The following is a 13089-nucleotide window of genomic DNA, read 5'->3' on the forward strand; positions in this document are numbered from 1 at the left end:
ATAGCCCCTCAAGAAAATGGTTGACCGGATTCGCAAGTTTCAAATTGTGAATGATGAGATCTTTGCCATTATGAACAAATACCTGAAGTCTGGGGACGGAGAGAACATGCCTGTAGAACACGTCCGATGCTTCCAGCCTCCAATCCATCAGTCACTGGCCAGCAACTGAGACGACTGTGCACCAGTTTAAAGCAGAAGGGTGTCATGATAGTGGGGAACATATTTAGGGAAGAGTTTAGTCTCTGGGACCAGATTCACTGTCACATTCTACTCGCAGAGTCACCTTTATTACACAAGCCTGTAGTGTTCACAGAGGAAATTTGTAACAATATTGGTTTAGCACATCTCAGGCAAAATATATTGTAAGCCCGATATCAACAAAAGTGGCCGAGTTTCACTGTGCATTTTAGGTCGTTCACGTATGTGCCTTATTATAGACATATGACTATTATTTTTTTGTTAATGTTAGCAGAGTGCAACTCATTTTCATGTTTTATATTTGGGGACTGCTGTAGGTTGGGAAATGGCAAAGTGGGATTATCAATTGATTAATCTGTGGTGAGAAACTAGTTGTGTATTTTCTGTGGTGGTGGTGTTGCATGCTAGGTTGTTCTTTTATTACCCTGAAAAACTTTCAGCGTAACCAAGTTCTTACTCTCGATAAACAAGTGCCTTTTTGTATTTGAGTCATGTAATCAAGTTTTAATTAAATAAAGGTATCAAATCTTGGTTTAAGATTCATTTTTGCTCAAAAGGAAAACAACAAAACAGATCACCTCCCAAACCCCCGTTATAGGTGAATTGTTCCTTTAAATAAAAAGAATGGCTGCACTGTTGACAAACTTAGATAAGGCGTTCTCCTTCCACTTGTATATCTTTATTACAAAGTCAACACAACTAACTTTTTGTAGAAAGAAACTTGGTGCATGTAAATACAGATATCTGTACATAATATATCATAACAAAAGTCTCTTAAAAACGTACAGGTATATATTTACAGTGCTACATGAGGAATGAGATGAAGCCTTACCGTGTAGTCTAATCTGAACCAAGAAAGTAAGGCAAATAAAACAATAACTCTTAGTACAATCAATTGGTCCATCTTTTTTGCCTCAAAAGTTGATTGTCTTAGGTTTCTTAAATCTTCAAAGAAAAATTCTAGATGTCCAAAAAACTGCTGCAGACAGGTTCCTTTTTAACCCTAAGAGGACGTCAGAGTACCGTTTCTTCTGGAGACGCTGTCAAATGACATCTCTCGATCTCCAATGTCCTCAGTGTCTTCATTCCGTAGCAGTTCATAACTGGAGTGATTATGAGCTGCCATGCCGTTTGAAATGGGTCCGTTCCTCTCCTCTTTCCTAATGGACACAGGCAGGGTGGCCAAGCTAATGCTAAAGTCCTTAAAGGCGTGCAGTAGGAAGATGCCCACGATAATTGTGATGAAACCACTCAACGTGCCGATGATGTCATCGGTGGCCATGTGTTCCCATTCTTTGAACAGGATGGCGGAGCACATGAGCACGGAGGTGGTGAAGAACACGTAGTAGATAGGCGTCACTAGAGATGTGTTAAATATGTCCAGTGCTTTGTTCAGGTAGTTGATCTGTGTACTAACACAAGCTATCAGGCTCAGCAGCAGCAGCCAGGCCAAAGGGTTTCGTGCCACTGGCATCCCAGCAATGGCCTCCTTAATGGCGATGCCCAGTCCCTTGACGCAGGAAACGGACAGGGCGCCGATCACAGAGCAGATAGTGATGTAAACCAAGATGTTGGTCTGCCCGCAGCGCGGGCCCAACACGAAGATGAAAATGAGAGCTACGATGATGACAGCTGTTGCGAAGACCACAAAGCCTGAAGATGGATGGAGAAGTGATACTTTTTGAATCAAACTGACAAATGGATGCATGAAAAAACACAAATTTGTCAATAGAAATATATATCCGCAAGTGAAAGGTCTGTTTCACTTATGATAATAATTACTAGAACAGCCTTTTGGACTTATTGCCTTTTATGACAACATTCAATGTTTAATTGAACATCTACAGTCAACCCAAAAACTATTCAGACACCAGATATAAGTTTTGAGATTTTTTAATAGTGGGTGCAGGACACTCTAGTTCAGCAAAATAAAGAAAAAAATATTCTTCATATAGTGGACTACCAGTAAAGTTGATAAAACATTTGGGACCAAAAATTCCTTTCTATCAAAGTTATCGGACATTAAAATGAATTTGTTCTGACACAGTTTAACTCTTGAGTTCTTGTCATATTTTATTACCATTTTCTAAACTATAGCGAATAAACTGTGATAATGTGAGAAATGTTGAAGGTGTCTGAATACATTTTGGTTTGACTGTTTTTAAATTAAAGGGATAGTTCACCCAAAAATGAAAATTCTGTCATCATTTAACCCTCAAGTCGTTTCAAACCTGTATACATTTCTGCCAAACTAAAAGAAAGATACTGTATATATATATATATATATTTTTTGTCACAAGAATGAGCCGTTATTCCACTGATTAGATGAATCACGTTACGCGTTTTGTCCTCCCATAGAGGTCCATCATAAGGAAACAAGGCAGCGCAAACTAAGAACATAACATTTTTCTGACATCATGCTGATGTTTGATATCGGTGTTAAAAAAAATTTGGTTTTCCCTGGTCGTTGTTCAGGTACCTAAAGCCTTAAACTCTTCCTTACAGTATTGCCTAATGGACTCATGCGGGAGAAAGTGCTTAACGTGAGATTATTCACTTTATCCGTGGAATAAGAGCTAGCCTTTAAGGCAAATAAAAAAACAAATACGATTTAAGTCAGACTTAAGCACCTGCATGACATTTTCAAGTCAAATGACTTTCAAAGTGCATGCAAGCAGACTTGCGGTGATTGCTGATTGATAAGAAGCGTCACATTTCAAAGCGGCCCTTCGTTACCTTGACGTGATGTCATAGCTTACCTGGATCAACCAGTTTTTTGGCCATGTCTTTTAAGCTGTCAATCTCTTCCTCTTGAGGTGCATGTATCACCATGGTAGTGGAACCCAGGATACTGAGAAGACAACCAAGCTTTCCATGCAGGTTCAACCGCTCCGTCAGAAAGTATGAAGACAAGACCGCACTGCAAGAGCAGAAAACACACAACAACTTAGCGTCCTGCCACCATTTAGAAACAAGTAGTTGTGCTAAGGCTCAGGAAACAATACTCAGTAGGCAAGTATGATTCCAAGTGCTGTTTTATTCATACATTACACTATCTGGAAGCATTAACTGATGCATACAGGACTAATTGCTTTCTTTCAAGATGGGACACTGTAAAACAGCTGATTTGACACAATAGTTCCCAGCGCAAGACAGTATTATCTTTCCTAAGCAAAGCAGCATTAAAACCTTTCACCATCCTTTTCCCTCCTATACTATTTAAACCCTGTCTGTGACAATAAGCAGTTCACAAACCTCACGAGTACACTGAGAGCGCCGAGAGGAGTCACAAGGGTGGCGGGAGCAAAGGCGTAGGCAGCAAAATTGGCACCTTCACCGGCCCCCACTGTCAAACCATACAAATTTCAAATAGTTACCGTCACCAGACGAGCTCAGCCGCACAAAAACAGCTTGTAAACTGTTGTCATGTAGGTCACTTACTTGATAACAGGCCTGCCCACCACAGCCATTCTTTTAAGTATGCGTGACCACCTTGGCCTGAAAAGCAAGAAAATTCACATTTTGACATGTGAAGAAAAAAAATCACACCTGAGTGTTGTTTATTTTGAGATTAATGGCATTGGCTAATAAGATGATTCACATAAGTTAGGGAAAGGGTTGGGGCTACAACCCAGTTAAAGGTAACCAAAGTTGGCCAAACTCTGAACTTTGTATTGCTTACAAACAAAACAAATAACAACATTATCAAGTAGAATCAAATGTCAGATATGTTGTTTTTAAGTTTGTGATACAGTACACAGTACTGTATAGAACATTTAACATCCATAAAATATTTCTGTGGAAAAACATTTTAATTTAATAAAACATTTTTCAAACATCTAGTGGCAAAAGGTTCAGACTATGAAAGGGGGATACAGAAATTATTCTTTCAAGCGTCTTTGACTTAAAGGTTTTAGGGGAAGCACAAATGGCTCATCTATGGCATCGCTGTAAAAACACGCTAACACCTTTATTTTTATGTGTATGTGAGCACAGAAGGTTAGATAATTCTTAAGAAATTTCACATTTGAAAGACCTGTTTCCTATCTGTGATTAACAAAAATGTACCTTTTTAAAACAAACGTTCAAAAATGTTGCCTCAATTGAAAGAAATGTAACTCTTACAAACCTATATAAATCTGAAGGTGCTTTATAAACTGTCCTTCCAAAAACTTGGATGTCCAAATTCGCTGTTTTTCAGGAAATGGAAAAAACACTGTCCTTTTCAACTGATTAAATACTGTGTTGTCGAAGTTGACAAGCACTTTTTAATACTTTTTATTGGTTAGATATTTGCAAGTGACAAACTTAAAGGGTGACTGACCAATAATAATGATGATTTGTGATTTATTCAAATCACGAAATATAGAGATACAAGATTTTAGAAGGACAGCAGCTATATATCTGTGCAAACATATTAGCTTCTTTCATTACATAGCAAAAACTTTTGCTAAAAATGTTTTTAAATTTGAACTTCAAATGAAAAGGTTTTGATTTATTTTTAGTCACAACATAAGAGACTAATGCCCATAGTCACATTTGAGTTATTGCGTCAGTGGATTATTATTCTAAAGCATGAACAATATATCATTAAATGAGTAAATGACTCTAAACATTTGAACATTAGTGTACACTTTCAGTTAATTGTTTATTACAAAAATATTTTGTTAAGTCATTGGATTTATAAAAAAAACATAAAAGATTTGTATGATCAGGCTTTTCATCATATAATCTATGAATGTCATGTTTAATAGATTAAAATATCTCAGTATGTGTAGTGTGTGTGTATGGAAAGTTAATGATTAATAGATGTGAGTGGCTGCTCCGTGATTTCTACTGTGCTGCACCTTTACGTTTAAACAATGACAAACCTAAACAGGTGTGCCCAAACAAACCATCCTAAACACTTTCTTGTCCATACCAGTTAGACGTCTCTGACAATGGGGGTACAAGTGTGTGTTTTGTACGAAACCACTGGTTTATAAAAGGTTACTAGCTAACATACATTAAAAGTTACCTACCTGCTCGCATAGAGCCCTTTCTGGCCAGTCGAAGAAGTCCTTTCTTCTTTAGAATAAAACTACCCCCGATAAATATACTGGAGCTTATGGCCAAGCCGAGGCCTATATAGAAATCGTACTTTCCTCTGTCTTGTCCCATAGTGTCGTCGGTAGAGTTTCCACCTGTCACATTGACATAAACGCATAAAAGATTCACCCCAGAGGAGCAGTCCTGGCCAACTGCGATACCTGAGAAATAAGAAAAAAACGAAATGAGTACATGTAATTCATTCAAAGTACGCAAATAGTTTCAGAAACACTTGACCATACCGTTTTTGTGAGAAACATTACAGACATTACAGCTCATACGATCTAAGTTTGTATTCATGACAACACACACACCGCTCAAACACAGAATGAGGAATGACAGCTGCATTATCTCTACAGTGTAATGCAGCATGACTAACATGACGACATACGCAGAATAAAACAGGAAATGAGTTTAGAAACCACGCCGTCTTCAGGTCCTACTACACGACAGCAGGCTCGTGCTGTAACGAATGTAATGTTATAAGCTCAATTACATCAATCGGTTATTCGCCCTAGTGTGAAGTCGCATTGAAAGGTATTAGACATGAGCATCAAGCTGATCCAGCAAACTTTCCGGTAACGTTACAAGTGAGAGCAGGAGCTACCACCGAACAACACCCGTGTCCCCTTAAGTTACCCATGTGTACAGCAACTAACGTTACATTAATGTCAATCGCGACATTGGGTGGGATTCACCTGACATACAACATAATGACAACAACCCTACTCAAACAGCCAAACCCAGCTGGATAGCCTAGCCAACTAACGTTAGCTCCATAAATGAAAGCAAAACATATATCTTAAGATCACGCACGGCTAACGAAGGTTGCGAAGTCATACCTAGTTGTATTTAAGCGATCAACTCGACATCGTGTCGGGTCAACATATATTTCACAAATTTGACTTTCACATTTTCTCGCGACCATGAAATTCAGAAGCGACGTTGATGGGAAGATCCACCTACACGGTGAAAGAGGGCGCATGCGCAGAGTCGCAGACGTTCTTTGATTGGTCATCTGTCATCTCACGTCCTGCGCCCATATCAGGCGTTTAAAGGTTGTCACCAAATGTACGAGTATGAAAACTTGTTTTTTGTTATATATGTATCGGACATGTGTATTTTCCCTGGCTGACACAAATAAAACGGAGTTGATAAACACTAAATTAAAACAAACCAAGATATATAAAAACGTTTACTAATCAAAAGTATTACGAAACACCGATGGATTGACAACGCTATAGCAGACATTTAGTCTGGTTGCCTCGTATTTAAAACAACGTAAGATTCAAAAAGAAGTTAGTTAACAATTAGTTTAACGATTAACGAGTAAATGATCACGATATGCATTCGGAGAAACCATACGATATACCACATTTAAAACTAAAGTGACTATGAAAACAATTAACAAACAGCGTAACTGGCATATGTAATAAAATATAATACTCACACTTTAAATAAAAAAACTCGTACTTCTTTATTGATTTCCGTTCTGTGCTGGGACAGGATCAGGATGCGCATAAAACTAGGAAGCAAACTCATGTGAACAAAGGTGACAAACAACACCCCCAACTGGTCGTCATCACAGCACGTGTAGAATGACATTAAATTATTGATGACTTCTCCCAACTGTCACCATGGAGTTATTCCAGGCAGAATACATTATTTTATATTACTTATAGTAGTTTATGCTAGTTAGTTTATCAGCCATTTTGTTTTTATTTATAAAAGTAATTAGCATAAATGTATAGTTTTATTTGCATTAAACAATCAACCACTCACTGTAATCCATAATAAAATGGAAGCCACATTATTATTCGAGTTAAACACAAACACGTATATACACATCAACAAAATAATATTTTGATAGTCAAAAAAAGCAATTATTTATTAATAGCTTAAATTAAAAGTGACAAATAGCAATAAAGACATTTATCATTTTAAAATAGTTAATGTAATCTAGTATATAAAATGTTGTGCAAGTTTTCTAAGGCTAAAGAAGTACTTAGTCCTTGTTATGCTGATAAAGAACCCTCATTGGGATCTGCACAGGTTAAATACCCATTAACACTTGGCTTGGTTTAATCTTAATATTCATATTCAATATCCTGACAGTTAATAAAAAATATGAAATACAAGCTACTCATTTTTAGCTTTAGTTTGGCTCCAAGCAAGTTTAGCTTCTTGAGAGATATGTAATAAAGCAACACCTACAGACACTGTGATAAAACCACAAAGAATCCCCAAACAATCCACAATACCAAGTGCTGTCCATTCCTTAAAAAGAATAGCAGAGGCCAGGATGACACAGGAAGTGAAGGTCACATAGTAGATGGCCTCAAACATGCTAGAACTAAAATTCTCTAAGGCTTTGTTGATAAAAGTAAACTGGATCAGTATACTGACGATAAGAATTCCCAGCAAACTCAGGAAGAGGAATAGTGCTCTGCTGTCACTTGAAGGCGTCCCACTAAAGGCCTCCTGGGCAGCCAGTCCCAGACCTTTGCTACTGGGCACAGTAAAACTCCCAAGGAGAGAACAGATGCCCACGTACACCATAATGTTGGATTTTCCATGAGTTGGAGCCAGCCAGCCGATCAGAATTATCAGTAGAAGAACCACCAATGCGATATAAACCAGGAACACTGAAACGTGGTACAAAAATATTTGAGAATATACGATTATTTCGCAATTTATTAATTAATATAATAATGAAACATGGATAGCAAATTCCAAAGACAAAAGAGACCTTTACCCAGCAATATATAAAAACTGTCAAATTAAACAAAAACTTAAGAATTTCACTAGCAAATTCTATTTTATCAGAAGAAAAAATACAGTTTTTACATGACTCTATAACAATTTATCTTTCTTAGGCATCTCAGTCTGTTGTGTAACACCGTGTCTACACCGGACGCGACAGGCGCGACGCGAAATGACAACCTGCTTGTCGCGCCGCATCCGGTGTGGACAAAATTTTAAATTATAATGGGTTCTAATGCATTTCTAATGTCTTGTTTGACGTCACGCCAGTCGCGTCCGGTGTAGACATGGTGTTAGCAGGTCTACTCCTCAACTACAGGGCTCACATTAATACCTGGGTCCATCAGTCTCTCCTCTAGTTCTGCTCTTGATGTGATGTTCTCGGACTTGGGTGAATGGATGATGAGTACAACCGAACCACAGCAGCACAAAGCACAACCAAGTTTCCCAATGAGATTCAGATGTTCTTGTAGCACCCATGCAGCCAGAACGGCCCTGGTTAACCAAAAATCATATAAATCATGACATTCCATGTGACATTAGATGACAGAGATGTAAATAAATGTAAAATAAATAAATTACATCGTGTAAACAAGTCATGATCTAAAATTTATTGGATTACTGGATTATTAAAGAATAAAGTCTTAACTCACCCAAAGAGGACACCCAGGGCCCCGAGCGGTGTCACCACAACAGCTGAAGCAGCATTATATGCCAAGAAATTTCCTATTTGTCCCACAATCACTGTCAAATAGAAGTCAAATTTAAATCGACAGATTAACAATAGTAGCACTAACACGTTACTAAATTAGCAGTAGTACAGCAATACTGTCACTCACTTGCAAATGTACCACACCACCACACACAGTCAGTTAGGTAATTCCGACCTGCAGTGATATGAGGACATACAGATTATTTATCTGATCATTCTGTATAATTATTTTTCTTTGGGATTGGGTAAGGATATTGGGATCCTCCAATTTGAAGTACCTGATTTGCGGGCTCGTAGCATCCCCTTTTTCTGGAGAACAAATGTAGAACCATTGACAAAACTGGATAGAACTGCAATCACAACACCAACGACTGGAAATGCAGCTCCGTCCATAAATTTAATCAAGATGGTTTTATGAAAATAATACGTCAGCCTACACCCGATCACACTTTTGATTTTGAATGGCTTGTTATATTGTGGACTTTGTCATTCGTTTAGGAACGTAAACCAACATACAGCATGAAGTGAGTAGCGATGGACGGGAGATCCCGGAAGTTCATTTTCTTGCTGTGTTACAAACTACCGACCTCTACTGGTTAAGACAAATTATCAAGCATATTTGTCATTTAAAATAGTTGATGGGCTTTGTAACGCAGAATGAAAATGATATGCAATCTGCATAAATATATTCGTGTTTTCCGTTTGTCGACACCTGGACAAAACCTGCCCATGAACAGCTTCAAGGTGTTAACAGCAGGTGGCGTATCAATATAAATAGTCTAAAGTATAACGTGCCGTTGGTGTGCCGAAAACACACTCCCTGCCAGAATCGCACTGCCTTCGCGTGCGCGCGCGTGACGTCACTCGATGCCGCCACTGTTTTACAAAGGCGATTCTGGTCTGTAACTCGCGTTTTTCAGTCATCGTTACGAAAATGTCACATTCTTAAACAATGTAAGCAATACAGTAATATTTATGTGATTTATTTAAACTTAGTTTGGATAAATGTCTTATATTTACATATGGAGAATAAGCATGTAGTGGATAGAAATAATGTTGGATTAAACTAAATCGACTTTCTTGTTGTTCCAAATGACTGTAAACAGTAATGCATTACTGACTGAATCAACTCAGGAATCAAGGCAGAAAATTACATGTAGTTGAGGGCACGCACTGTAAAGAAAGCAGACACATCTGACAATATAAAATAATGTATAAATTCTCACATTGAAAAAAAAAAGGTTTTAAATGGCGTACACTGACATTTTTTAAACGGGTAAAGACAAATGTTGAACCTGCAGAAAGATTTATTGATTTAAGTTTAAAAGGTAATGTAACATGGGGGGGGGTATAATGCTCTCTATAATGCTTTATAATAGTGATAGACACTTGTCTTTTTCAGGAGACAGACTACAGATCAAGAGATGTCACCAGCATCAGTTTTCATGTGTCTCTGACATTGCAAACCTGAGATTTGGGGGGTATGATTTCGGCAAGCCTTGCCAAAATCACACCCCCTCTCTATAATGCTTTATAATAATGAAATTGCTATGAAATTGGTCTTAAATTTCATTCTGCACGGTATTAAAAAGGTCTTAAAAAGTCTTAAATCTAACTCTCAGAAACCCGCAGATACCCTGTTTTTCGGCAGGTTTTCAGTTAATCTCCTCGAAAGTCATCTTTAAAATTGGCAGCAGGTGGTTTAATAAATCTTAATGAAGTAATTATTGTTTGCACCACGCACTCTTGTCACTTTAATTTCCTATAGCAAAACAGAAATGGAAAACTAGACACTTCCCTGATAGCACACATACATCTGGCTTACGTCTTTTGACGTCTGCATTTACATCTGCAAGACATCTACAATACATAGTTTGCTTATCTGCAATACGTCTCGGAGATGTCTGCTGTCAGACGTCATATAGACATCTAGATGATGTCTGTAAGATGTTTATGATTTAGAATGGATGTAAAGCTGCTCTTTCTAAGATGTTTAGCAGATGTTTTTACGCAGCAGATCTCCAGATCTTTAGCAGACATATTACAGACGTTCAGACGTCTCCGAGACGTATTACAGATGAGCAAACTATGTATTGCAGATGTCTTGCAGATGTAAATGCAGACGTCAAATAGACGTAAGCCAGATGGATTGTGCTATCTGGGTTAGAGCTTTCCAACATTATATAGTTTTGTCAGGGGTTTTTTATGTTTGGCATATATTAGCAGTTGAATAGGCTTGTGACAGTTAAAGGGATACTTCACCCAAAAATGAAAATTCTGTCATCATTTACTCACCTTCAAGTTGTTCCAAATGTGTATACATTACTTAGTTCTGATGAACAAAGACAAATATATTTGGAATAATGCTTATAACCAAACAGATCTCGACACCAATTGACTACCATATTAGGAAAAAAACAATGGTAGTAAAAAAAGTGCCCCAGAACTGTTTGCTGTCCTACATTTTTCAAAATGTCTTCTTTTGTGTTCAACAGAACAAAAAAAAGTAATTTTTCCTACTATGGTAGTCAATGGGTGTTGAGATCTGTTTGGTTATAAGCAGTATTCCAAATATCTTTCTCTATGTTCATCAGAACAAAGTATTGTATGCACATTTGGAACAACTCGAAGATGAGTAAATGATGACAGAATTTTATTTTTGGGTGAATCATGAGAATTGTAATGTTTTATGTAATTTATATAATACCTTATACCATGGGCTGTTTGAATACTCGGTTCTGATTGGTTGGAAGGTGTGTATTAAAGCCGTTTAATGAACAGGTAGTTCCAGTCAGTTTGATCAACATTTGAAATTAACTGACGAAAATAACTGTCATTTTAACATGTCTGATCCAAAATTACACCGTAAACATCAATAACAGCTTTAACTTGGCAAAGGACCATGGTATAAGCGGGATAATCCACGGCTAGTCATGCATTTAAGTGTTTTAATGCAGTTTGCAGAGGCAACCTCCACGTTGTGCATTGAAACCCTTTAACACAAGGCTAGCCGTGGATTTTATCTTACATATTATAAGTAATAATAACTTCTTGGATTCATGTTTAGTGAATTGTTCATAATTCAGTGAAAAATCATGAGTGCTTAAACAATTAAATGTATATGTTTTGACAAGGTGGCACAGTGTGAAGCATGCCAGTCCAGCAGACCCTCGATAAAAATGGAGACGGAATACACGCCAATTGTGGTATGATTTGTTTTCTATTACAGACCCACAAGATTGAGAAGTGAAATATCTCTTTGGAAAAAAAATACAGGAGAAAACCAGCTACAGTATTAAGCTCTATTACATAGGGCCTAAAGTGTTTAACAAATTAATTAGAGTGCCACAGCTCATTGCCGACTTAAACTAACGGTACTGGTGATTGATTATCAAAATATTTTTTATGTTTTTTTGTTAAAGGGGGGGTGCGTATTAAGTAAACGATATATTAAAGGAGTAGTTCACTTTCAAAATAAATGTTCATGATAATTTAATCACCCCCATGTCATCCAAGATGTTTATGTATTTGTTTCTTTAGTCGAAGGTTTTTGATGAAAACATTCCAGGATTTTTCTCCATATACTGTAGTGGACTTCAATGGACTCCAAAAAACTGATGCTGGTGACATCTCTCGATATGTAGTCTGTCTCCTGAAAAAGACAAGTGTCTATCATTATTATAAAGCATTATAGAGAGGGGAGTGTGATTTTGGCAAGGCTTGCCGAAATCATACCCCCCCCAAATCTCAGGTTTGTAATGTCAGAGACGCATGAAAACTGATGCTGGTGACATCTCTCGATCTGTAGTCTGTCTCCTGAAAAAGACAAGTGTCTATCATTATTATAAAGCATTATAGAGAGGGGAGTGTGATTTTGGCAAGGCTTGCCGAAATCATACCCCCCCCAAATCTCAGGTTTGTAATGTCAGAGACGCATGAAAACTGATGCTGGTGACATCTCTCGATCTGTAGTCTGTCTCCTGAAAAAGACAAGTGTCTATCACAGAGTCGGCGCCACGAGGGGGTATGGCCCGGTCACTTCAATCATGTGCCCCCTCACTTTTTAAAATGATAAAAGACGAAATCATTTAAAAAACATTTGGAGAATGAATTTGGTTTATATTTATTAAAGAAACAACAAGAGCAGAGGGTAAAAAATAATGTATTTATTCGTTAACAGAATTTAAAGACATTGTCTTGTGCTGTACTTTCATGTGTTGTTAAAAACACAAGCTAAAGGGCTACTTGCATCCAGCGGCAACGTTTCTGTATGCATTGCTTAACAAGAAACGGGCATTATTATTATGCAGATGGTGACAAGTGGAGAT

At 37.6% G+C, this 13089-nt stretch overlaps 3 protein-coding genes across 6 annotated transcripts in view; 1 reads left to right on the plus strand and 2 right to left on the minus strand.

Moving 5' to 3' along the window:
• Nucleotides 1-729, plus strand: part of cyfip1 (cytoplasmic FMR1 interacting protein 1) — a 37953-nt gene extending 37224 nt beyond the window's left edge. For both annotated transcript variants that reach the window (XM_057337283.1, XM_057337282.1), the window contains exon 31: nucleotides 5-729. In XM_057337283.1, coding sequence (XP_057193266.1) covers nucleotides 5-169 — 165 coding nt within the window. In that variant the 3' untranslated portion in view covers nucleotides 170-729. The remainder of the gene's footprint in view (nucleotides 1-4) is intronic.
• A 126-nt stretch (nucleotides 730-855) lies between these two features.
• On the minus strand, nucleotides 856-6846 carry nipa2 (NIPA magnesium transporter 2). 3 transcript variants are annotated; one of them, XM_057337286.1, is made up of 6 exons: nucleotides 6737-6846; nucleotides 5220-5447; nucleotides 3640-3696; nucleotides 3454-3544; nucleotides 2958-3118; nucleotides 856-1851 (listed from the first exon to the last, which is right to left on the minus strand). In XM_057337286.1, exons 2-6 carry the CDS (start codon nucleotides 5356-5358, stop codon nucleotides 1202-1204), a joined length of 1098 nt encoding a protein of 365 aa, XP_057193269.1. In that variant the 5' UTR covers nucleotides 5359-5447; nucleotides 6737-6846; the 3' UTR covers nucleotides 856-1201. The 3 variants fall into 3 exon arrangements, with proteins under 3 accessions (XP_057193269.1, XP_057193268.1, XP_057193267.1); XM_057337285.1 differs by lacking the exon at nucleotides 6737-6846 and adding an exon at nucleotides 6129-6251; XM_057337284.1 differs by lacking the exon at nucleotides 6737-6846 and adding an exon at nucleotides 5529-6062.
• A 355-nt stretch (nucleotides 6847-7201) lies between these two features.
• On the minus strand, nucleotides 7202-9315 carry nipa1 (NIPA magnesium transporter 1). Its single transcript, XM_057337287.1, has 5 exons — nucleotides 9040-9315; nucleotides 8889-8936; nucleotides 8703-8793; nucleotides 8384-8544; nucleotides 7202-7931 (listed from the first exon to the last, which is right to left on the minus strand). Exons 1-5 carry the CDS (start codon nucleotides 9152-9154, stop codon nucleotides 7426-7428), a joined length of 921 nt encoding a protein of 306 aa, XP_057193270.1. The 5' UTR covers nucleotides 9155-9315; the 3' UTR covers nucleotides 7202-7425.
• Between the last annotated feature and the right edge of the window lie 3774 nt (nucleotides 9316-13089).

This window comes from Triplophysa rosa, linkage group LG7, assembly GCF_024868665.1.
Source record: "Triplophysa rosa linkage group LG7, Trosa_1v2, whole genome shotgun sequence".
Lineage (NCBI taxonomy): Eukaryota > Metazoa > Chordata > Actinopteri > Cypriniformes > Nemacheilidae > Triplophysa > Triplophysa rosa.

What these genes read in the sequence shown, in the direction of transcription:
- nipa2 (XM_057337284.1), bottom strand. Translation starts at nt 5,667, where the DNA reads ATGTTAGTCATGCTGCATTACACTGTAGAGATAATGCAGCTGTCATTC. An exon ending in TAATGTTTCTCACAAAAACG is followed by an intron (nt 5,448 to 5,528) that starts GTATGGTCAAGT and finishes CTTATTTCTCAG; the next exon opens with GTATCGCAGTTGGCCAGGAC. An exon ending in AAAGGGCTCTATGCGAGCAG is followed by an intron (nt 3,697 to 5,219) that starts GTAGGTAACTTT and finishes CTTGCTTTTCAG; the next exon opens with GCCAAGGTGGTCACGCATAC.
- nipa1 (XM_057337287.1), bottom strand. Translation starts at nt 9,154, where the DNA reads ATGGACGGAGCTGCATTTCCAGTCGTTGGTGTTGTGATTGCAGTTCTA. An exon ending in GTGGTGTGGTACATTTGCAA is followed by an intron (nt 8,794 to 8,888) that starts GTGAGTGACAGT and finishes TCTATTTGACAG; the next exon opens with TGATTGTGGGACAAATAGGA. An exon ending in GCCCTGGGTGTCCTCTTTGG is followed by an intron (nt 8,545 to 8,702) that starts GTGAGTTAAGAC and finishes TTGGTTAACCAG; the next exon opens with GGCCGTTCTGGCTGCATGGG.